Consider the following 21,822-nt stretch of genomic DNA (forward strand, 5'->3'; position numbering starts at 1 on the left):
CAAAAATATTTCACCCACTTTACTTTTGTAAACTTGTGATGTGACCAAAAAGAAGTTGAATGTTTGCATTGTGTGTTAGATCACAAAGGAGTGTATTTGTTGAACAAAATTACCTAGTCGGTTCTTGACCACTACACATGTCAGATCAGCTTTGGAGCCAGTACAGTGGGATTTGCTTGGTATTTAACTGTATACTGTATGTGTAGCAGAGCTATTCATTCCAACATTATCTTGTACAGTAGTACAGTAGTCACAACTAATGTAATTTCGGTGACGTTGTAAACGATGAAGCCTCTACAGACAAAGACAGTGGAGGACAGCCATTGCTACAGGGCCCAAGAACAACAGAGCGGAGGCAAACATACTTATCTAGGCATCAGTGGAAAGTGCTGAGTGGACTGATGAAGTCTGTCTAATTAACAGGATGCCATCTCCACACTTTTCAATTGTTGGAAATAAGTCGTCGAGTGAAACGCCACACAGCTTTCAGGCATTAACCCATTTTGGGGCGGGAACCCCTGTTGGTGTTTTAAGCATTATGTTCTACTTTAGCTATTGAAAAATAGCAGATCTACAAGCTCATAGCGCGCCACCGAGTGGCGCGCTACGAGCTTGTAGGTCTGCTATTTTTTGAAAAGTCGTGAAAATGTGGCGCAAATCTTTGAATATATATTTCAGAGCGAACATTTTTAACTAAAATATTGGCTTCTGGGGGGTCCCTCCCTGGAACTACATATTTTGAGATGGGGGTCCGTGGCCCAATAGAGATAATTCTGGGAGTCCTTGACATGAAAAAGGTTGAGCACCACTGACATAGAAACATGGGTTTTTCAGAGAACTATTAGGATTTAGAAGCCTTTTTTTTAATCGACATCAGTCCAAAATTGGTTAAAATGCCTGAAACTTTGGTATAAGCTTTGCGTTGTAGTTACCCGCCCACGCATGCTACAAGTTCAAATATTGTCGATCTGTTATGCGAGCGAGCAACCAGAATAGGAATAACTGAATAGCAATTCATTTCACTCCGACTGCATGGAGACTGTTTACAGTACACCTTTATCTAAAATGCAAGCAATTAAAGCAGATGCAGCCATGTACAAAAAAATGCATCTTTGTGCATACTTAATGTCTGGAAAGTTACAGTATTCATGTTATCTTATACCCTTGACAGAAGTTCTGTATAGCGCCACAATCGATAGTACACCAATGTCAGTGTAACATGACCAACAACGCCATGGGCATAGGAAGAATCCAAAAGTGTGATTTTGAGACCTGCTTCTCAATACAATTAACAAGAATGCCTCCACTAACACCAGCAGAGGTGAGTGACCCTGTGAGTGACCGTGCGTGCGTGCGTGCGTGCGTGCGTGCGTGCGTGCGTTTGTGTGAGAGAAAGAGAGAGAGTGCACGTGTGCATGCTTTACCCGACTGCTCCTGCTGTGAGGCCATGGAGAGTTCCTGACTGTTTGGTTTTGAATGCAGCTCTCCGGTGCTTTTGGACAAAGGGCTCTGCTGGTTCTCAGGTGACAGGTTTTGACTACAAGTCTCCTGTAAGCAAAAACAAACACATTATGGCATTCAAATACACCGATACAAAAGGCAAATGTTCATTCATCACACGTTGCGTTGTGTAAATATTCATTTTTGTTCTAATGCCTGCCCTCGGGTCCTACACCGAACAGCCTGTTCGGCATCGTAATTCAGAAGCACAGACTGGCTCAGTGACCTGCTGCTGTGTGCTGATAGACCAGTGGTTAGATGTTTGCCGATCTACAAGCTCACACCGCGTCGCTTCGCGCCGCCTTGTGAGCTTGTAGATCGGCTATTTTCACAACTTCTTAAATATTTGTTTTCTAATTTATGGAATTTCGTAGATTTTTCATTTCATTTCGTTTCTTTTTTGCTTTTTGGGGTATATTTTTTTGAATATGTTTCAAAATAATAATAAATATAAATAAATATAAATAAAATATAGGAAACGAAAAAAAATAAACGGACCCATAAAAATGTGTCCCCGCAACCCACAAATGGGTCCCGAGACTCCCGACCCAGTGCTTGGGAACCAGTACGTGTGATAGAGACGACTGGGCCTCAGCCAGCCTCACTGACCTGCTGCTGTGTGCTGCTGATAGACGACTGGGCCTCAGCCTCACTGACCTGCTGCTGTGTGCTGCTGATAGACGACTGGGCCTCAGCCTCACTGACCTGCTGCTGTGTGCTGCTGATAGACGACTGGGCCTCAGCCTCACTGACCTGCTGCTGTGTGCTGCTGATAGACGACTGGGCCTCAGCCTCACTGACCTGCTGCTGTGTGCTGCTGATAGACGACTGGGTCGGAGAAGCCTCTGCCCCGCTGCCATCGGCCCCGAGACGTGCAGAGGGGCCCAGGCTGAAAAGAGTACCCAGGGCTCCCCTGTTGGTCAAGGTGATGGTCCGTGAAATAGTCTGGCCGACCACGTGCATCCCAAAGTCTATGAGGTGGTTATCAATCTCCAGCTGGGGAAAGGGGAAATAGTAGCAGTTTAGGAAAAGTATTTATGCATTGAATGCTGCACAACACTGTTTCAACTAAATGGGTTCCTGTGTGTGTGTGCTGCATGCTGCAGCACACACACACAGGAACACAATCGAAGTGGGTCAAAGTGTTCCCGAATACGAAGTTCTGTGCTATGCATTAAAGCTTCACAGATTCTGCCCCGAGTCCGGCAGCCTCTCTTCAGTTGAAGTTATTCCTCTCTGCTTGCGCTCCCCTGATCGAAGCGGCACCGATACTCACGTCACATTTCTTTGTAGTGCACCTGATGGCCACGGAGAAGGGGCCGGTGGCCGACGCAAAGCGGACCTCTCCCTCCAGATCCTCGTTGATCTGCGGGGATCAAATGACGGAACAGTGGGAGAGTTAACCCATTTTGACCTGAGATCAGATTCTAAAAATGTCTTCTACATCCTGACAGTTTTCTGAAAAAGCTATGTTTCTGACAGGAGAGCCAGGGAATGGACAAGGAATCAGATGCCATGTGGGCCCAGAGCCAGGAATCCAACTGAGGGCATGTTAATTACATGGTGGTACCTGGCTGATCCACCAGTACACATCCATTCTTAATTGCAGTCTGGACCAGAAGCCTGTCGTTCTTCGATCTTTCAAAAATAGCAGACCTACAAGCTCGTAGCGCGCCACTCGGTGGCGCGCTATGAGCTTGTAGATCTGCTATTTTTCAATACCTAAAGCATAACATAATGCTAACACCAAAAGGGGTTCCCGCCCAAAATGGGGGTTGAAGTGTTACGCTCACCTGGAATTTACTATCAAAATGTTTTGGATCGCATGATGGCGGTATTTGTTTAGATAATGGACATGGTGGTACTGTATATTGGCCTGGATCTACTAAGAAAGTAGATCCAGTGTGACTGATGTAAGACACAAATAAGTTGTGTCTGCAAAAAAGAACAGTGCATGCTGTTTCCTGCGCTTAACCCAGTTTGTTAATACCTGCCATGTAAATGAGGTCAGCAGTCAGCACACATGTGCCACTCTCCTAAACTTAGGTTGCATTTGAAAAGCCGACCGACTTACAGCCGCTTGCGGGGCTAAAATACTGTGTTAATTATGGTAAAAGAGCAAAATGGTCACTGTGGTGGTTCACAATTTCTTCCAAAATGTGTAGACCCAGGAGGACTTACAGGACTTACAGGAGGACTTACAGTAAACAGCATAGTCTAAAAAAGAAATTGTTGGTTTGACAAACCGTGGGCAGGAAAGCTGCGTGCATGTCACAGGACATTCCAGCCGGGACAGAGCCAGGGGGCTCAAAGCTGAAATGCAAAGGAGAGAAGTTGAGAAAAGTTACACACACACACGTTACGCACACAAGTTACAACACATTCACATGTGCTGTATGCAACATGGAACAAAGAGAGATTCTCCAGGACAAACTCTGGGGGAAAGGACCGGTGAACGGTCAAGCTGACGCTCAAATTGCACCAGAACAGAGGGCTATACGGCTCATTACAGTTATACTGCTTAGTGTGGATGTCTCACAGTTTTACTGCTAAACCCAAGTTTCCCTGACTGAGAAAAGAGAGAGGCCACACAGCTTGTAGTCACGATGCCAACAAATTTGTATTTTTCCAACGTTTCGGCAACAAGTTGCCTTCTTTGTTGCCGAAAAAATAAAAATGTGTTGGCATCGTGACTACGAGCTGTGCGGCCTCTCTCCTTTCTCAGTCAGTTTTATCTCCCGCGGTCAGCACCTCTCCACTACTGGTGTGCGCTCCTACCTTCCTGTTTGTTCGAAAACCCAAGTTTCCCGACATTATTGATAAAGACCTCGTTCCCTGCCGACCACAAGTTTCCCGAGTTATGTTTTATTTGTTTTATTGGCAGATTTGGATAACTTTTAAGACATACAAGGTTTTCCGCCGATACTTGGTGACACGCCACACGTTTGGATGACGCTTCTGGGGCTGCTGGGTAATCGAGTCTCCAATGCAATGCTATGGACAATGGCGGCACGGACCGAGCGGCTGCGTTTCTCTGTCTTGTTGTCGATTAGGACAATCGATCGCGCTATTTTAAGGTGCACGTTCGTGCAATGGAGCTATGTTCACGATGTGTGGAGGTGATTCTTCAAAGGTTAGTGAAAAACATCGTCAGGGAAGGGGTTTTTCTTATCGATTAATCCCGCAGTAAATGTGTTAAATCTTAAACACTGTATGTTCATAATCATATTCTATAGCTGAAACAAAAAGTTAATTTTCAGAGAGTTAAGAAAGACCCATCATAAATGTGAACGTGTTCAAAGCAACATTTGTATCCGGCAGACGATGCCAGCTCTGACCCCGATGAAGCCTTGAAGGGGTTCAGCTTCAAACAGACAAAGAAGGTCGAAGCAGATCGATAGTGAGGAAGACAAGGAACCGCGGAAGCAGGGAGGCTGCTCAGAATTCAGTAAAATAATAATGAGCTACCAAAACACAACAAGGAGCACCATTTGGAAACAGCTATGCACTGCAGTGATTCTCAAGCGTTTTAATGTCAATGAGCACCAGTTTGATAATTATGCCTCTTAACTGAATGTCACATCCTCCGTGTTAATTTAACCCATTCAGGCCTGACGTCGAAATTTAAAAAAAAAAGTTTTCTAAATCATGACAATTTTCGGAAAGATTTGAGGCACATTTGAACGATTTTTCAAAAATAGCAGACCTACAAGTTCATAGCGCGCCACTCGGTGGCGCGCTATGAGCTTGTAGATCTGCTATTTTTCAATAGCTAAATTATAACAATGTTTAAAACACCAAAATGGGTTCCCGCCCCAAAATGGGTTAATGGTTGATGTGGTTAAACGCTAACGTGACATGGATGCGTTCCAGGTCTCAATGGATTAACTGTGTACAAATGGAACCAAATGGACCCTTACGGGTCTGCTGCAGGTCCATTTTGTTCCATTTGTACAGAGTAAAATTAAGGCATGCGTTCGCAAACAATCATGTAGCTGGCTACCCCCCGGAGTCCGGAATCCGGACCCCACATTGAGAACCATTAAGTTGCACGGTTGCGGGGTTTTCTGTTTGGCAATCATTGATGGAAGTTACAATGGATGAGACTGAAATTCCCACTGCCAATCCTCACTCTCTACTATTAATAGTAATAATAATAATTAAGAATTGTATCACATGCTAACCACATGTTTTGTATAGATGGTGTCCATGGGGTGAAAACAGGAGTGTATCACAGAACATGTACTGTAACTATTAACTAATCAATGCTATTGCTATACATTTTAATGAATCCAATCACCACATCTGCATTCATTTGTTTATAGATTAGGCCAATAACAATGCCTCTCATCAGGTACTGATGTCCAATTTTCAGACCAATTTGTTCTGTCTATTTACAGTAAATGTGCCTTTTGACAACCCCAATGAAGAAGACCATCGTTTTTTGTGCCAAACTTATTATTTTGTGCACCTTGCTAAAGGGTGAAGTTGTGCCCTTTTCCCAGAAACGTTGCATGTGTCACGACTATGGTCGTGTGTGTTATGATTAATTATGAGTGTTATGAGTTATGAGTGTTATTTTGGATTATAAATATATATATGATTATTGCTAATGATATATATATATTTATATGGTGTTAGTATTGGTATAGTATATATATATGTGTATATGGATTTATTCTAGATGTCTTCTAATATGTATATATATACCTATACAAAGCAGCAGTTATGAACATGTATTAGACTAACTCTCCTCCCATGCAGTTGGATGGCAGAGTATATTAATGGGTCTTCAGACAGTGTGATTGTCACCCGCTGTGTGTCTGGGTACTCCTGTTGGCCATGACCGTGGAGGCCTGATCAACCTCCCCGATTGGCTGACGGTCACGTGAGGGAGCTAACGGCCGTGGCTCTCACACTACTAAGCCCATTCACCCCCAGACAGTCACTGGGGAAACATCATCCAGGGTCTATAAATACTTGCATTAGACCTTGGTTTCCGTGTCTCCTCCATATGTTGCATTGCCTTGTACCCCTAGACAATTGTGTTTTGTAACACATGTCAATAGACTAGGACTGCGGACTAGGAAATAACCTCACGCAGGGATACGTTTACTGGTGTTCTACAAGTATACTTTGAGTATGACAAACGCTCATTGATGGACCCCATAGATATTTGACCATCCAAAACAACAACTATTTCTAGTGTAACCCAGAAAACAATTAAGGTCTCCACACACCGGGCGCGAATCGGATGCGAATTTTTGCGGCGTTTCTCCATCAGTTTTCCGAAAAACGCGGCCGGTGTGCAACCACCTTTACAGTGTATTTATGAAATAAAATAAGCTCTGAGCTGACCCATTTTGACCTGAGATCAGATTCTAAAAATGTCTTCCAAATCCTGACAGTTTTCTGAAAAAGCTATGTTTCTATGTGTCGTTCTTCGATTTTTCAAAAATAGCAGACCTACAAGCTTGTAGCGCGCCACTCGGTGGCGCGCTATGAGCTTGTAGATCTGCTATTTTTCAATAGCTAAAGTATAACATAATGCTTAGTTAAAACACCAAAAGGGGTTCCCGCCCCAAAATGGGTTAATTTAGTTCATACACAATCCCCAATTGCTGTTATTTTCGGGGAGACTGAGCTAGAGACACGCAATATGAAAGAAAACAACTAGTGGTTCGAGTTTGAACAAGGAGTGAGGCCATGTTTGGAACAACGTGGCGGTGTGGCTGTATTTTTAGCTGCAAACCAGGCCATGTTTCCAGTGCAGCAGACCAGCTATACAGTACATTATATGTCTGAGAACGCGGTTGCCGTTTTCTATGCCATTATACTGTGCATCCTGGCTGCTTCCTCTGCCACAGTGAACTAATGTGCACTAATGTGCAGTTTATTATTCAGTTCAGCAGAGCTAAAACACCCAGTGACTTCTGAGCACATTGTGATCATGAATCAAGTGGCAGCGGTGGCCGAACGGATAGCGGCGCGGTCTAGATACCGGAAGGTTCCCAGTTCGAACCAGCCGTCCGACACGTTAAAATTACCACCGCTGAAATGCCCTTGAACAAGGCATCAACCACTACGATGAAATGTGTTCTATGAGCAGGGCCTGGCTGGAAACAAGTTCTTGAGCTTAGCCCAGATACCCTGGGTAAATATAGATTTCATTTCATTTCATTTCAATCACAACAATATGAACACTGTGGTGGCATTCTGCATTATTGCGCATCTAGCTGCTGTGATACAATAAGTTCACATTTCTGTGAAATCCATGTCAGATATTTGGACTTAAAGCTGTAGGAAATACTTGCCATTAATATAGTTCAGTCACTCATGAATGGATATAATATATTTTATCAATATATTTATTATGGTTTGGAATTGAATTGGATCTACTTTTTATGTACTCCGATAAAGCGCATCAGACTCCCAACCATAGGGACTCTAAATCCCCCGTACATAAACAGCAGGTCCAAAACAACAGGTGGTAGCTGGGGTGGTGGCGGGTGAGCAGCAGTGTCCGAGCAGTGGTGAGAGCAGCAGCAGCAGCAGCAGCAGCATAACAGTAGCAAAGCAAGCAGTGCAAACTTCCAGATTAAATAGAGCGGTCTGAGAATGTGAATGAGCGTGTGATTGGATGAGTGGATGTGGATGTGGAGTTGAGGCGGCCCAATGGACAGCCGCCAACAACTGCACCGAGTGTTCTGACTGAACTCGCTTTTTGTCTGTGACAGGCGCGACGCATTATTGGTTGCAAAGGTGTTAATGTATTGGTCCTGTGGTGGGAGTTTTGATTTTGGTGAATATTAAGTACAAATAAGGAAGTGGAATCGGGCTGAAACCCTTTCCAAATAATAGAGAGATAATTAGCACCACTGGTAACATTACACGCTACTATTTATGTCAGCATGACTGCTGGGAAAAAGTCTATTCCTTTATAGTTCTGCTCACAACTTCTGCTCACAATGCCACAGGGGAGGGAGGGCACAGATGCCCTTCATTCAGCCACATCATTTACAATGGGTGCGAGTTCGTGAACCCACTGCTTCATGTCCGTTTCTCCCAGCATGGCAGGCGAGCCAAGCCTGGGCCATTGGGCCATCATCATGCACCTGGCGGTGTGTCCCAGCAGTGAAGACGAATAAAGCAGTCAGAGAGTCCGTTCTGGCAACGTGTGCTGCTACTGTATGCTGAGGGGAGAGGAGGTTGGGCGTTGGAAGCCATTTTTAGAATTTCAGGGGGCGTACAGGGAACCATGGGCTTCTGTGGAAAAAAGAAAAGAAAAAAAAGCCTAACATGTTCCCTGGTTCACATCTCTCTCTCTCTCTCTCTCTCTCTCTCTCTCTGCTGCTGTGCAAATGTTGCTTATTGGATGTGTGAGCCGTGAAGACTTGGTCACGACTGGTTTCAATCATGTGATATTCGGAGTGTGAAGTGCTGGGATTATTATGTGCACAACATGGTTGCATAATAGTTCATAATAACACTGTAGTTATGTCATTAAGAGTTGCTATTCTGATAGTGAAGAACCCTAAAAATCCTTAGAGTTAAATGTAGCCACATTTGTAACTCATAAGGGTCCATTTGGTTAGATCCGTACACTCTCTGAGTAAAATTGACACTCGGGATGTTCACTGTGTAGAATACAGTAGGTTACAGTGCTCCTCTGATTCTGATTCTCACTGTATAGGACATAGTATTTTTCATAATGTGCTACAGTATATTATTGGATTCAATGCCGTAATGAGGTTGTAAGGTTTTCAAGGTTTGCTATGTTTAGTGTTTTGTCCTGTCCATGTTAGGTGTATGTAATTTGTTTTGTTTTACTGTTTACATGTACAATAATGTTGTGACATGTACATGTATCTGTGTTGGGAGCCCCTCAAAAACGAGATGGTTCATCTCAAGGGGTCTTTTCCTAATAAAGAAACTTCATCATCAGGTCAGGAAATAATGAAGTGTGACACTTCAGAAACATGTGGGAGATTTCGGTGAGCCTGGTGGCAGGAGAGAGAGAGAGAGAGAGAGAGAGAGAGAGAGAGAGAGAGAGAGAGAGAGAGAGAGAGAGAGAGATTTGACTAGAACGTTATACGCTGCAATATCCTGAGTGCCAATTTACCTCTGAGAGTGTAATTGTCTCAGTGTGATCATATGAACTCTCTGGAGGTTCTGGTGGTGCCTACAGTACATGCAATACATGTTAACATCAGATTCAGAGCCAGAATGAGGGGGCGGGCTGTGTGTGGGTGTACCTAACCACTTGAACCCTAGCATCCCTCCTCCAGGATTTATATTTAGCAGTAATAGCAGATCAAGACAGACAAGCCTATAGCACGTGTCATAACCTGACGTGTTCTACTAACTATTAGTTAAGAAAGTATCGAGGTTTTAGGTGGTTAAAAGAGTGAGTGTGAATGTGCGAGAGAGTGCGCGGACCAGAGCGGTGGAGATTGATGCGTTCAGACAGTCCCTACTGAGGCTGGACAGCGACAGCTAGTCTCCCCTTGCACCCCTGCATGGTTGTATTGTGTTGTGTTATATATATTACAGTATACATGTTTGTTGTGTACCCCAGGAAAAGTATAGCGGCTATTTTGGTGGCAGGCAGCTAATGGGAGACAATTGGCACGGTCAGGCAGAACGAAAGAGACGAGATGAGGCGAGCAATGGGGAAGAGAGAGGACCGGGGTAACCGTGTCAATTGGCATGAAACTAACATGCAGAAACTGATATATTGCAAGTGACCTGTGGTACACTAACACCCACATCGCTTGCTCGGGCTGTGGGCTGCTGGCAGGCATGGGGCAAAAGCTAGTTTTTTCCGCAATACGATGCATTGAGAGCTTGTAGATCTGGTATTTTCAACTTGTCAGGCTTCAAACGGAGAATAGAAGAGCCCTGGCATGGTCTGCCTCATGACTCTTATGGCCTGACTCATTGCAGTGACCCCTATGGACCGACTCACTGAGAGGAACTGAGAGCGTGGTGCTCCAAGCTGGTGTCCATATGTAGCCTACATATGCCCTACATAATGTAGGACGGCTAGGCTTCTTCTCTCACACACGACTGACTTCCCAACGTGCTGTATACCCTCTATATTAACTTTTCATTGAACATTTATAAATTCCAGCAAAAGATGCTGTTGCTAACTAATTTCATATCCCAGAATTACTTCAGAGAGCTAGTCAGCACTCTTTTAGAAACGGGTTTGGCTTAGAGGGATACTATATATATGAGGTGTCACTTTCCTTTAAAGATACATAATACATCCTTGTTAAAAGAGCTGAGAATGGCCATGCCCTTCCCTATGAGTTGTACTTTCATTTCAGACATTGCTACTTACACACCATCAACAGTATAGTGCAGGGTGTCCCTTTTCAATTCTTAGTAAAACAGTACTGCACAACTGTACTTTGACCACTTTTTCCGTTGTCTACACCAAATCTCTTTGCCAAAACTAGCCGATCTCACAACGCAATATGCTATTTTTGGTACAAAACCTGGTTGTTAATTCCACCTGCAGCTACTTACCTGATGGAGATGAAATCCATCAGTTGGGTGGAGAGTCCCAGAAGCTTGCAGTAGTTTGTGGCGTAGGTGATGTTAGTCAGGAGAACCTTCTTTCTGTATGTTTTCCCCACCTCAAAGTCCTGTGATTGCATTGAGTGACAGTAACTATTATGATCGATAAACAAAAGTCTAAAGAAAAGTTGGGGCAGGGGGAAGGAGAGAGGGATTGGTTTTCTTTGCCTGTCTTTATGTTGTGGAGGGGGAAAAAATGCATTTTGAATAGACATAAAAAAGGTAATACTTGGGACAAAACAAATTGGGGTTATTGATATTTCCTGTTTGTTTGTGGTGTAAAAGGAGTGTGCACAAATTGACACATTGCTAGTAATAAATATAAATTATAAATGTATACATTAAATGTGGGGTGTAAAGAAAAGAAAAGAAAAGAAAAGAAAAGAAAACTGGCGTTGTAGTACCTTGAAAATGATCACGTCAGGTTTACTGATGAATGGTGGCCCTTTCATCGCTTTCCCACAAACTTTTTTAGCAGGCATAGTGAGATTCCCAGCGGGTACGGCAGGCACGGGAGGCACGTGCTGCTTCTCTGCTGCTTTCTGGGGCAGCCTAGCCAGAGCCTCCGCATCTAGGCTCCTCTTTGATTGGACCTGGAGATGTTAATGTCATTTTCACGTTTATCATACAGTAAGTTGACTCATGAAGTCAACAACTGAATCACAAGGCAAGGCCCTGAAACTTCATAGAGCCCAGACTCAAAATTGGACCAATTTGGTCAACCAGGCAAATGATTGATTTAACACATTGTCATGCATATAACTTCTGAAATATTCCTTGTACAAGGATGAGACGGGTTGCATTTGAACTACTGCACAGTATATGCACACCTCTGGGTTGCCCTTTTTATTGAGTGTGTATGAAAATCATAATGTACACATAATTGGTCCTAGAGAGAGCTCAATTCTAGGCCCCCTCTGGGCCATTAAATACAAAGTTACCAAAGCATTGTGTAATTTCATTAATAAACTCTCAACAGCCCAGGCGGTGGCGTAACCGTCTGGGCACCCGACTGGTAATCCAGTCGCAGTGTGCCGCGAGTTCGACTCCCGAGCCCGACACGGCCTTTACTGCATGTCTTCCCCCATCTCTCTCCCGTTTCCTGTCAGCCTACTGTCTGTCCCTTCAAAAACCAATAAAAGGCGTAAGCCGCAAAAAAATATCTTTAAAAAAAATAAAAAAAAATAAACTCTCAACATCAAATAAATATACTATGCAGTATACCGGTAATAAAATAAAATAAACATTTCACAATGCACAAAATGTTTATATGCACTGCCATGAACACTTTGTTTTCTTTCTCTTTAGACATAATCTGTGTCTACACAGCTGTTCCCAACATTATGATGCAGTGCAGTAAAGGTTTTTTCTCCAAGCAGAATGATGACCCTAGGAACACGCTGCCCACGCATGTCTCGGCTGTGTACTAGTTGCCTACTTACAATAATGATCCAGGTAGAACCAAGCTCCACAATCCCCTCAACACACTCTGCTACAAAATAACATAACCACACAAAGCAACAAATCATCCATAACAGAATCCACCCCCACAACTTCCTCCATATGACTCTCATCTGCCTGGTTTTGTATCATTTTCCCCTCACATAAAGTGTGTTGAGTTGAGAACGTGATTGTCTGCAATGACAGCGTCGCGCTATAGGGCTGCCACGATCATGACATTTTAATTAATAATGACTTAATTATGAGTTTGCCATCGAACATTGGAACACATAAAGGCTTATATAAAGAATCCGCAGGGAATTTATGACGAATCCTATTATCCTATATTAAAATTGGTTAGTGTTCATTACACCGTTTCCATCTATTCACTTTGTGTCCCAGAGAAGAGCTGTGAACAAAATGGTAAAATGGTAAATGGTGCATTTATATAGTGCCTTTATCCAAGGCGCTTTACAGAGATTGTGCATTACATTCACCCATTCACACACACATTCATACACCGATGGCAGCGGAAACCATGCAAGGCACCAACTAGCACATCGGGAGCAATTTGGGGTTCAGTGTCTTGCTCAAGGACACTTCGACAGTAACTCTGGGGGAGCCCGGGTTTGAACTGGTAACCTCACGGTTGCCATCCAGCCACTCTACCCCTGAGCCACCGGGGTACAGCTCGGAAACCTGCATACCAGTAGTCAGGTTTGGTCATTTTGTTATTAAAGTTAGGGTAAGTGATATTCCTTTGTTAAGATAGTATTATATTATATATTCTGATCCGTCTAATCATTGATATAGACTAGTGTTTGTTCAGTATAAGTAAGAAAATGGTTAGAAAAAACCTTATTCAACGGTGCTTTATTTGGTTTTATAAAGAACCCTTAACGACTTTGACTACTCTAAAATTCATTGTCAGGTGTCTCCCAGCGGTCTGTACTTGGTCCACACCTTTTTGTCTCTTCGTCAAAAATAGCACATCTACAAGCTCACAACACCATGCGTTCTAAGGTTGTACTTCAGCGAATGTCCGCCCATGTTTAAGTGGTTAAAGTTGCCTCAAAGTACGATCAAAATAGTTAGGAGAGGAATCATGTGTGGTTCCTCAAAGAACATCAACAAAAAACATCTATAGAACCATACACGAAGAACCATTCACTAAATAAAACGGTTCTTTAGTCGGTGATGGTTCCTCATGGAATCATATATCCTTTTAAAGAAGAATTTAATTAAAAAAACATGTATTTTCCTGTGCGTAGGAGGAAAGATCCTTTTCCACTTGACTTAGAGGAGGTCTGAGCTGTAGTGCCGCGCTCCTTCGATGGCTCCTTCGGAGTCCTCGATGGCACCGGCACAATTAGAAGTGACGCCTGTCACCGCAGATCTTAAGTGTATGGGAGGACAGAAAGAGAGAGCCTGTGCTCCTCTCTAATGGGACTAGAGAAGCTCCTTTGCATCGCATGAATATTTCATTGCCAGAAAGAATCATATCAAAGGCCCATTAAATATGGGACTACTTCCATTTGTACATTAAAGGATTGGTGCATTAAGCATACATACGTGTAATACATTACAGATGACATAGTCCCTATTGTTAACACTCTTAAAGGGACACTTCACGTTTAGAAGATTTAGAACACTTTCCTGGGGGTCTTTATGTGTGTAATATGTGGTTTTAGATATTTTAGATTTTAGCAGTGAGCCCAGTGTCTCAGATGTCATCGACACTGGGCTCACTTCCTTCCTGGACTACAATTCACATAATGCTTTGGTGCACTGCTCCTCCTTGTGGATAGGGGGAGGACTGTCTTACTGAGACAACATGTAGTCTAGTCAGTCCATTGATGTGCCAATGCCAAACTACATTCTGCTATAAAAACAAAACTGTCAGTCAGTCCTTCCATCCTAATCTTTTTTTCTTCTTCAGTGGGTTGACCAATCGATCCCAACTTGGAGTAAGTTATTTTTTGCATTTTCACCCCATGGTTTGGAATCTGTAGTTGCCCAGATCTCATAGCCCAGATGGACGACGGTTGGTGGAAATATAGCTTTAACAGTCTCTGTGCATAACTGTAGTCCCAGGGTTTTCAGAAGGTGGCATACCCATCTCCTGTTCCCGTTCCCATGCACCAGCTTTGTTTGATTGGCTCAGCAGCAGATTTGAACTGGATGCACATGTCATGTGTCATGTTTCCGGTTCAAAGTCAAACCTGCTGCCAAGCGAGGCAAACAAAGCCATGTCAACTTCTGAAGACTTGGGACTAGGGTCAGTAGTGGCTCAGGGGTAGAGTGACCAGATGGGAACCGCAATGTTCCCACTTCCCAGTTCGAACCCGGGCTCCCCCAGAGTTAGTGTCGAAGTGTCCTTGAGCAAGACTCTGAACCCCGGCCTAATTGCTCCCGATGTGCAGGTTGGTGCCTTGCATGGTTTCCCCCGGCGAGAATGTGTGTGTGGGTGAATGTAATGCACAATCTCTGTAAAGCGCCTTGGATAAAGGCACTATATAAATGCACCATTTACCATTTATGGGTCAGTCTCAGGAGCTAGCACGGAAGGATTGTGTGTTGGTGGAAAGCAGCATAGATTTCATTTTTTACCTTATTATACGTTTGATCCCAAAGGCCCAAAAACTCAGGCTCAGCAAAGATTTGGTCCCCACCCAGTTCCTCGTCCTGCGCCCTGGGTTCCTGCACGCCTTCCTGGTCAGAGAGATCCGACGAAGAGCCGCCATCGCCACTCAACTCTCTCTCCTGATGGTCGGATACACACAGCAGCAATGTACGGAGTGTTACAACGTCATTGAAAGGGGAAGGAAACCATACGCTGTTTTAAGTTATTTGTTTACGTTAAAAATCACACTCGTGTGAAGTGGGGCGCCCACTGTGGCTGTCACATGATGTCACAGGGGGCATGAATAAAGCACACACAAAAAGTCCCTAGACTTGGCTGCCACATAAAGGCACACACAAAGCCAGGCGTTGGAGAAATTACAGAAGGGTACAATTTACAATTTAGGCATTTAGCAGACGCTCTTGATCCAGAGCGACTTACATTAAGCAAGAACAAAAAAGCATGGGAATACATCACATAAAAAGCATTTATCATGACACATGCGTACCGTAAGCTAAGAATGTAACAGTGGAATATCTATATAATTAAGCTATACATATAAAACTATACATATATACTATACTATGCTATACATATGTACTTCGATGTGCTATGACTACATACAATGCAATTATAGTGCTGTCTACATAACATGCTATAAGTCTGTATCAAATGATATCTAAGTCTACAGAAATGCTATCTAAGGGGGTAGGGTAAGTGCTATGGGCCATGATGGAGTCTGAAAAGGTGGGTTTTCAGACTACGGCGGAAGATTGGGAGTGATGCTGCAGTTCTGACTGCAACGGGGAGTGCATTCCACAGTTTTGGAGCCAGAAGGGTAAGAACATAGTAGACTGACCTTATAGAAAGGCCTGTCATTCACTACTCTGTACAGTACTCTACTGGGAGTTCTATGTGGGACACTAGTACAGTATACTCTACTGGGAGTTCTATGTGGGAGACTAGTACAGTAACAGTATAGTGAACTCTACTGGGAGTTCTATGTGGGAGACTAGTACAGTAACAGTATAGTGAACTCTACTGGGAGTTCTATGTGGGAGACTAGTACAGTAACAGTATAGTGAACTCTACTGGGAGTTCTATGTGGGAGACTACTAGTACAGTAACAGTATAGTGAACTCATTGGTAAATTAATTTTGTTACAGTAGCTTCAGCTACGTTGCTTACACCACAGTGTAAGCAAACAGAGATCTCTGGACGTCAAACTAGAAATGGAGACGACCTGGACACCCCATCATGCAGAACTGAGAGATACAGAAAATCACCAATCCCATATATGTGCAGACTTTTAAATGATAGTGGATTTTAGATTTGAGTTTTACACCATTTGGATTTTTAGATAGGCTATTGCATTTTAGATTTGAAGTTTTATATTTGTGACCGGCAAAATAATTCAGTGTTTTTAATGGCACCTGTCTTTTAAAACCTGTGAGTAGTTACTATATACTGGTGATCATGAACCCCTGTGGCCACTGGGGGCGCCAGTGAGTAATTTATGTTAATTTATGTTAATTTATTCATACATTCCATACATTCCATACATTCCATACATTCCATACATTCCACGCATTCCCTAAATTCCATAATCATATTGTATATATCATAAAAATCATATTATATTATAATTATTATTATTATTATTATTATTATTATTATAATCGTTTTATTTATGTATGTGATGTATTGCCATGCTTTTGTTATTGCTTATTATAAATCGCTCTGGATTAAGAGCTTAAGTGTTTTATATCATTAAATGTTTAAGTCTGCTCCATCTCCCCCTCCCTCTCTCTCTCTCTGTCCCCTGCCTGCGTGTTTTCAGGAAGGGGGGTGTCCCTCAGACAGACAGACATGCCGGCTCCAGGTGTGAATAGAACAATAGAAAGTTTAGATGAACCTCTGGGGGAGTGGGGGTGGGGGATCCCTTATCTTTTAGAAGTGCCAGGTGGCAGTTGTAACCGGGGGGTGGGGGCCATTCTCTTTGAAGTGCCAGGTGACAGTTGTAAACCCCCCCCCCCCCTCAAAACATTGATGTTGTGTTAATGTGTTAATTAGATGTAGTTAAAACCGGGGGTGGGGGATCCCTTATCTTTTTTATGTGCCAGGTGCAGTTGTAAACCCCCTCCCCCCTCATTAGAGGGGGGTGGGGGTCCCCTTCTCTTTGAAAGTGACAGTTGACAGGTGACAGGTACCAGGTGATAGGTGACAGGTGACAGGTGACAGATGACAGCAGCTGACAGCTGACAGGAAAACACACAGCTTGTGTGTTGGTTTAGCCCTAACATTGCAATTTCCAGGTGCATATATACGTTGGAGTATTGGGTGTACAGTAGGGGTACACTATTGAGTATAGGTATGGAAAAATAAAAGTATGAATAAATTATGCAAATTTAAAAAAGAAAATTCATTTAAGCAAAACTTATAATGAAAAAATGAAAAAATAGAAAATAGAAAATAAAAAACTTAAAAAAAAAACTTTGAAAAAAAGAAAAACACTTACAAAACATAAAACAAGAAAAAAAAAGTTACAAAACAAGTTAAAAGTTAAAAACTTAAACAAATAAAGAAAATAACTTTTAGTGTAAATGTGGTTTCTCAATTGTACTGCCTATGTACGTGTGAACTCGTAGTGAAGAAAGCTTGAACTAGCTGGGGTGTTGTAGATGCCGCAAATATGTTCGAAAAGGTTTGCACAATGGTTAGTTAGAGGGGGTGGTCTACTGTGTGGGTGGGGTGTGTATGGGGGTTGGTCTACTATGTGTAGGTATAGTCTAGTGTATATGTGGCGTATAGCTGGTACTGCAGGTTTAAACATCAGGTTGGTCTGCTGTCTAGCTTTTCTTTTTTGTCTAACAGATTGGTCCATTTTATGGTGTAATTCCATTTTTGACCATAGACTATGGATCTAATAATGTAGGTGTAATTCCTCATACAGCCACTACAGACCTGTAGGGGGTTTCAGCCTCCTAGTGCAATTCATCTATTTATTTTTCGTCTCAGTGGTTCAGAGGACACCCCCATCCAGGGGCCCTACAAGGGGGTGTAATACCAGTTTTGGCCCATAGACTATGGATTTGAGCATCTCATCGGTGTAATACCGGTTAACACCACTACACCCCAATGCATTGGGGTTTCAAGCCCTCTAGGGGAGTGGATCTCAGTTCACTTCATTTTTGGTCCACAGACAGCTAAAATCATGATGAACATGCAACCAAACGGACTCTTGATGAAGGCTTTATGATTATAGGGGTAATGATCAGGCATGTAGGGAAAGCCAGTATGGGGGTCACGAGTCATGCTTTGCTAGTAAATGTAGCAAGTCTTCAAAATTACTAAAAACTATTTAGTTGTATTGGTTATTCTTTAGACTATTTAGACTAATTCAGGCTTTCAATGCTCAATGTTATTGGTGTTATGGTAGCCAAATGCCCCACTGTATAGGGACCTGACTGTATAGTATATAGTATAGTCTGGCTGTCTATATGGCTTTCTATGGGGTGGTTTAATGTCTAACTGATTTTTCTATATATCTGTAACATAGGTATATTATGGACAGGTGGGGACCAAATGGAACCCATTAGATATTTAACTCTTGAGATGCTATCTAACTGTATGCTTGGATGACTGTATGCCTATCTGGCTGCCTTGTGCATGTGAGGAACCACAAAGGGTGTAATATCAGGTTTGCCCCATAGGCTGTGAATTTAAGTAATGTAGGTGTAATTCAGATCTACCCCATAGGCTCAATACACACATGAAGGGGTTATACTTAGCTTGAATATTGACCGGTGTAAATCTAGCCTGTGTAGCCTATCTGTGAACAATTACACAACATACAGAATAGTATGAGAGCCATAGGTGTTTACGATTATTTGTACGCAGTAACTGGCAGTTTTTACAGTATTACATGGATCCAATATTCTCTGCTATTATTTGGTATCCTTCAGACATGATGAGGCTCTTACATGTAACATATCTGTCCTCTCTAATTATATTACAATATGGTTATGTTATGCTCATAGGGGACAGTGGTTCGAGCAGTAATTATTGTCTTCAGACATTGTATGATCAGGTTATTAACCAAACATTACAGGTAGTACATCATAATCCCATATGGTCTAGTGGTTTAGGATGCTTGGAGTCTAGCCATGAGACCATATGTTTTCAATTATAGTGAAAGTTAATGATATCCACCTAGTGGGGAATTTCTATAGATGTTGATCAACCAGTCATGCAAACGATTTCAGCACCATAGATAGCATTATGCCCCTATTGTTAGGACTGTTAGTACACCTTATGTAGACACAGAACTCTATAGTGCATACGTATTGGTTCATCATACAGATATTCCACTGATGGATTGATGGTAGGTTACTAGTTAGCGTATGATTCATGTTGATAATCTTTTGAAAAATGTGATTTACGGGGATTTATATGGTAAAATACCTAAATTGTAAATTGTAAACTATATAACAATACTATTTACAGCATCACATACACAAAAATGATACAAAAACAAACAACAATCATACAACAGCAGAAAAACAAGACAATACGTGACACAACAAACAAAAAATACTAAAACAAAATAAATAAACTACACAGCAGACAAAACAAAAACTTGACAAAGCACAACACCACAAAAACTGGACAAAACACAACAAAACAAAACACCCATTAAACAAATATCATGACACAAAAGCAAAAATACTAAAACAAAAATCAAAAAGCTACACATCAGACACAACAAAAACTTGATAAAACAAAAACCATGTCAAAACAAAAACACAAAACATACATTAAACAAATATCATGACACAAATGCAAACAAAATAAATAAACTACACAGCAGACAAAACAAAAACTTGACACAACACAAAAAAAATAAAAATACTAAAACAAAATAAATAAACTATACAGTAGACAAAACAAAAACTTGACAAAGCACAACACCACAAAAACCTTGTCAAAACAAAAACACAAAACACAACGAAACAAATATCATGACACAAAAGCAAAAATACTAAAACAAAAATCAAAAAGCTACACATCAGACAAAACAAAAACTTGATGAAAAACCTTGTCAAAACAAAAACACAAAACAAAAAACTTGACAAAACACAACACAAACAAAAAATACTAAAACAAAATAAATAAACTATACAGTAGACAAAACAAAAACTTGACAAAGCACAACACCACAAAAACCTTGTCAAAACAAAAACACAAAAGACAAAACACAACGAAACAAATATCATGACACAAAAGCAAAAATACTAAAACAAAAATCAAAAAGCTACACATCAGACACAACAAAAACTTGATGAAAAACCTTGTCAAAACAAAAACACAAAACAAAAAACTTGACAAAACACAACACAAACAAAAAAAATACTAAAACAAAAATAAATAAACTACACAGCAGACAAAAACAAACTTGACAAAACAAACTTTTTCAAAACAAACTTGACAAAACAAACTTTTTCAAAACAAAAACACAAAACACACATTATACAAACATCATGACACAAAAACAAAACAAAAATTATACAACAGCAGAAAACAAAACAAAAATGACACAAAGCAAACAGTAAAAACATAACACAGCAACAATACGAAACAAAATCAAAAGGCTACACACCAGACAAGACAATATGTAACAAACATATGTGATAAAAACACAAAACAAAATCAAAAACTGGACAAAACACAATATGTAGCAAACATATGTGATAAAAACACGAAACAAAATCAAAAACTGGACAAAACACAAACAAAAAATAAATACTAAAACAAAATAAATAAACTATACAGCAGACAAAACAAAAACTTGACAAAGCACAACACCACAAAAACCTTGTCAAAACAAAAACACAAAAGACAAAACACAACGAAACAAATATCATGACACAAAAGCAAAAATACTAAAACAAAAATCAAAAAGCTACACATCAGACACAACAAAAACTTGATGAAAAACCTTGTCAAAACAAAAACACAAAACAAAAACTTGACAAAACACAACACAAAAAAAAAAATACTAAACAAAATAAATAAACTACACAGCAGACAAAACAAAAACTTGACAAAGCACGACACAACAAAAACTGGACAACAAATATCATGACACAAAAACAAAAATCAAAAACTTGACAAAACAAAAACACCTTGACAAAACACAACACAAACAAAAATACTACAACAAAAATAAATAAATAACTACACAGCAGACAACACAAAAAAAAAGTGCTATCATGAGGCCCACAACCTGACAGGGGCCGGTTTTTATCTAGTATCTAGTCTAGGTACATCTATATAGTTGTATCTAGTATACAAGCTTTTGCTCAATATTACAAATTATTTACAGTTTTTATTTTATTTGTAATGATAAGATGTTTTGTAGGAGAAAATGTGTAATTCCTACACATGCAGGGGGTTATTGATGTATACAAAAACATCTACTTGGATCAATTATCCTGGAATTATTTTTACTTCTAAGATTATATTCTTGAAAAAGTTTCTAAACTCTGTTGTTAAATGCTAAATGCCTATTGTTTTTAGATCTACAGTGATCTGTATAGATAGTGTAGTCAGAACAAATCACTAGTTGTCAGTGATAGATAGTAAATACTTCACCATCAATCACCAGGCACTTT

General features: G+C 41.2%; 1 protein-coding gene across 1 annotated transcript in view; it reads right to left on the reverse strand.

Annotated features, from left to right (window-relative positions):
- The window catches only part of cfap74 (cilia and flagella associated protein 74), a 77,226-nt gene that overhangs the window by 39,797 nt on the left and 15,607 nt on the right, over window positions 1-21,822 (reverse strand). Inside the window, exons 12-18 of the mRNA XM_079524302.1 lie at window positions 15,136-15,288; window positions 11,490-11,678; window positions 11,035-11,153; window positions 3,747-3,813; window positions 2,777-2,866; window positions 2,302-2,496; window positions 1,425-1,548 (exon numbers count right to left, since the gene is read on the reverse strand). Of these exons, the coding sequence (XP_079380428.1) occupies window positions 1,425-1,548; window positions 2,302-2,496; window positions 2,777-2,866; window positions 3,747-3,813; window positions 11,035-11,153; window positions 11,490-11,678; window positions 15,136-15,288 (937 nt within the window). The remainder of the gene's footprint in view (window positions 1-1,424; window positions 1,549-2,301; window positions 2,497-2,776; window positions 2,867-3,746; window positions 3,814-11,034; window positions 11,154-11,489; window positions 11,679-15,135; window positions 15,289-21,822) is intronic.

The sequence above is a fragment of the Electrona antarctica genome, assembly GCF_951216825.1.
Source record: "Electrona antarctica genome assembly, chromosome: 2".
Taxonomy (NCBI): domain Eukaryota; kingdom Metazoa; phylum Chordata; class Actinopteri; order Myctophiformes; family Myctophidae; genus Electrona; species Electrona antarctica.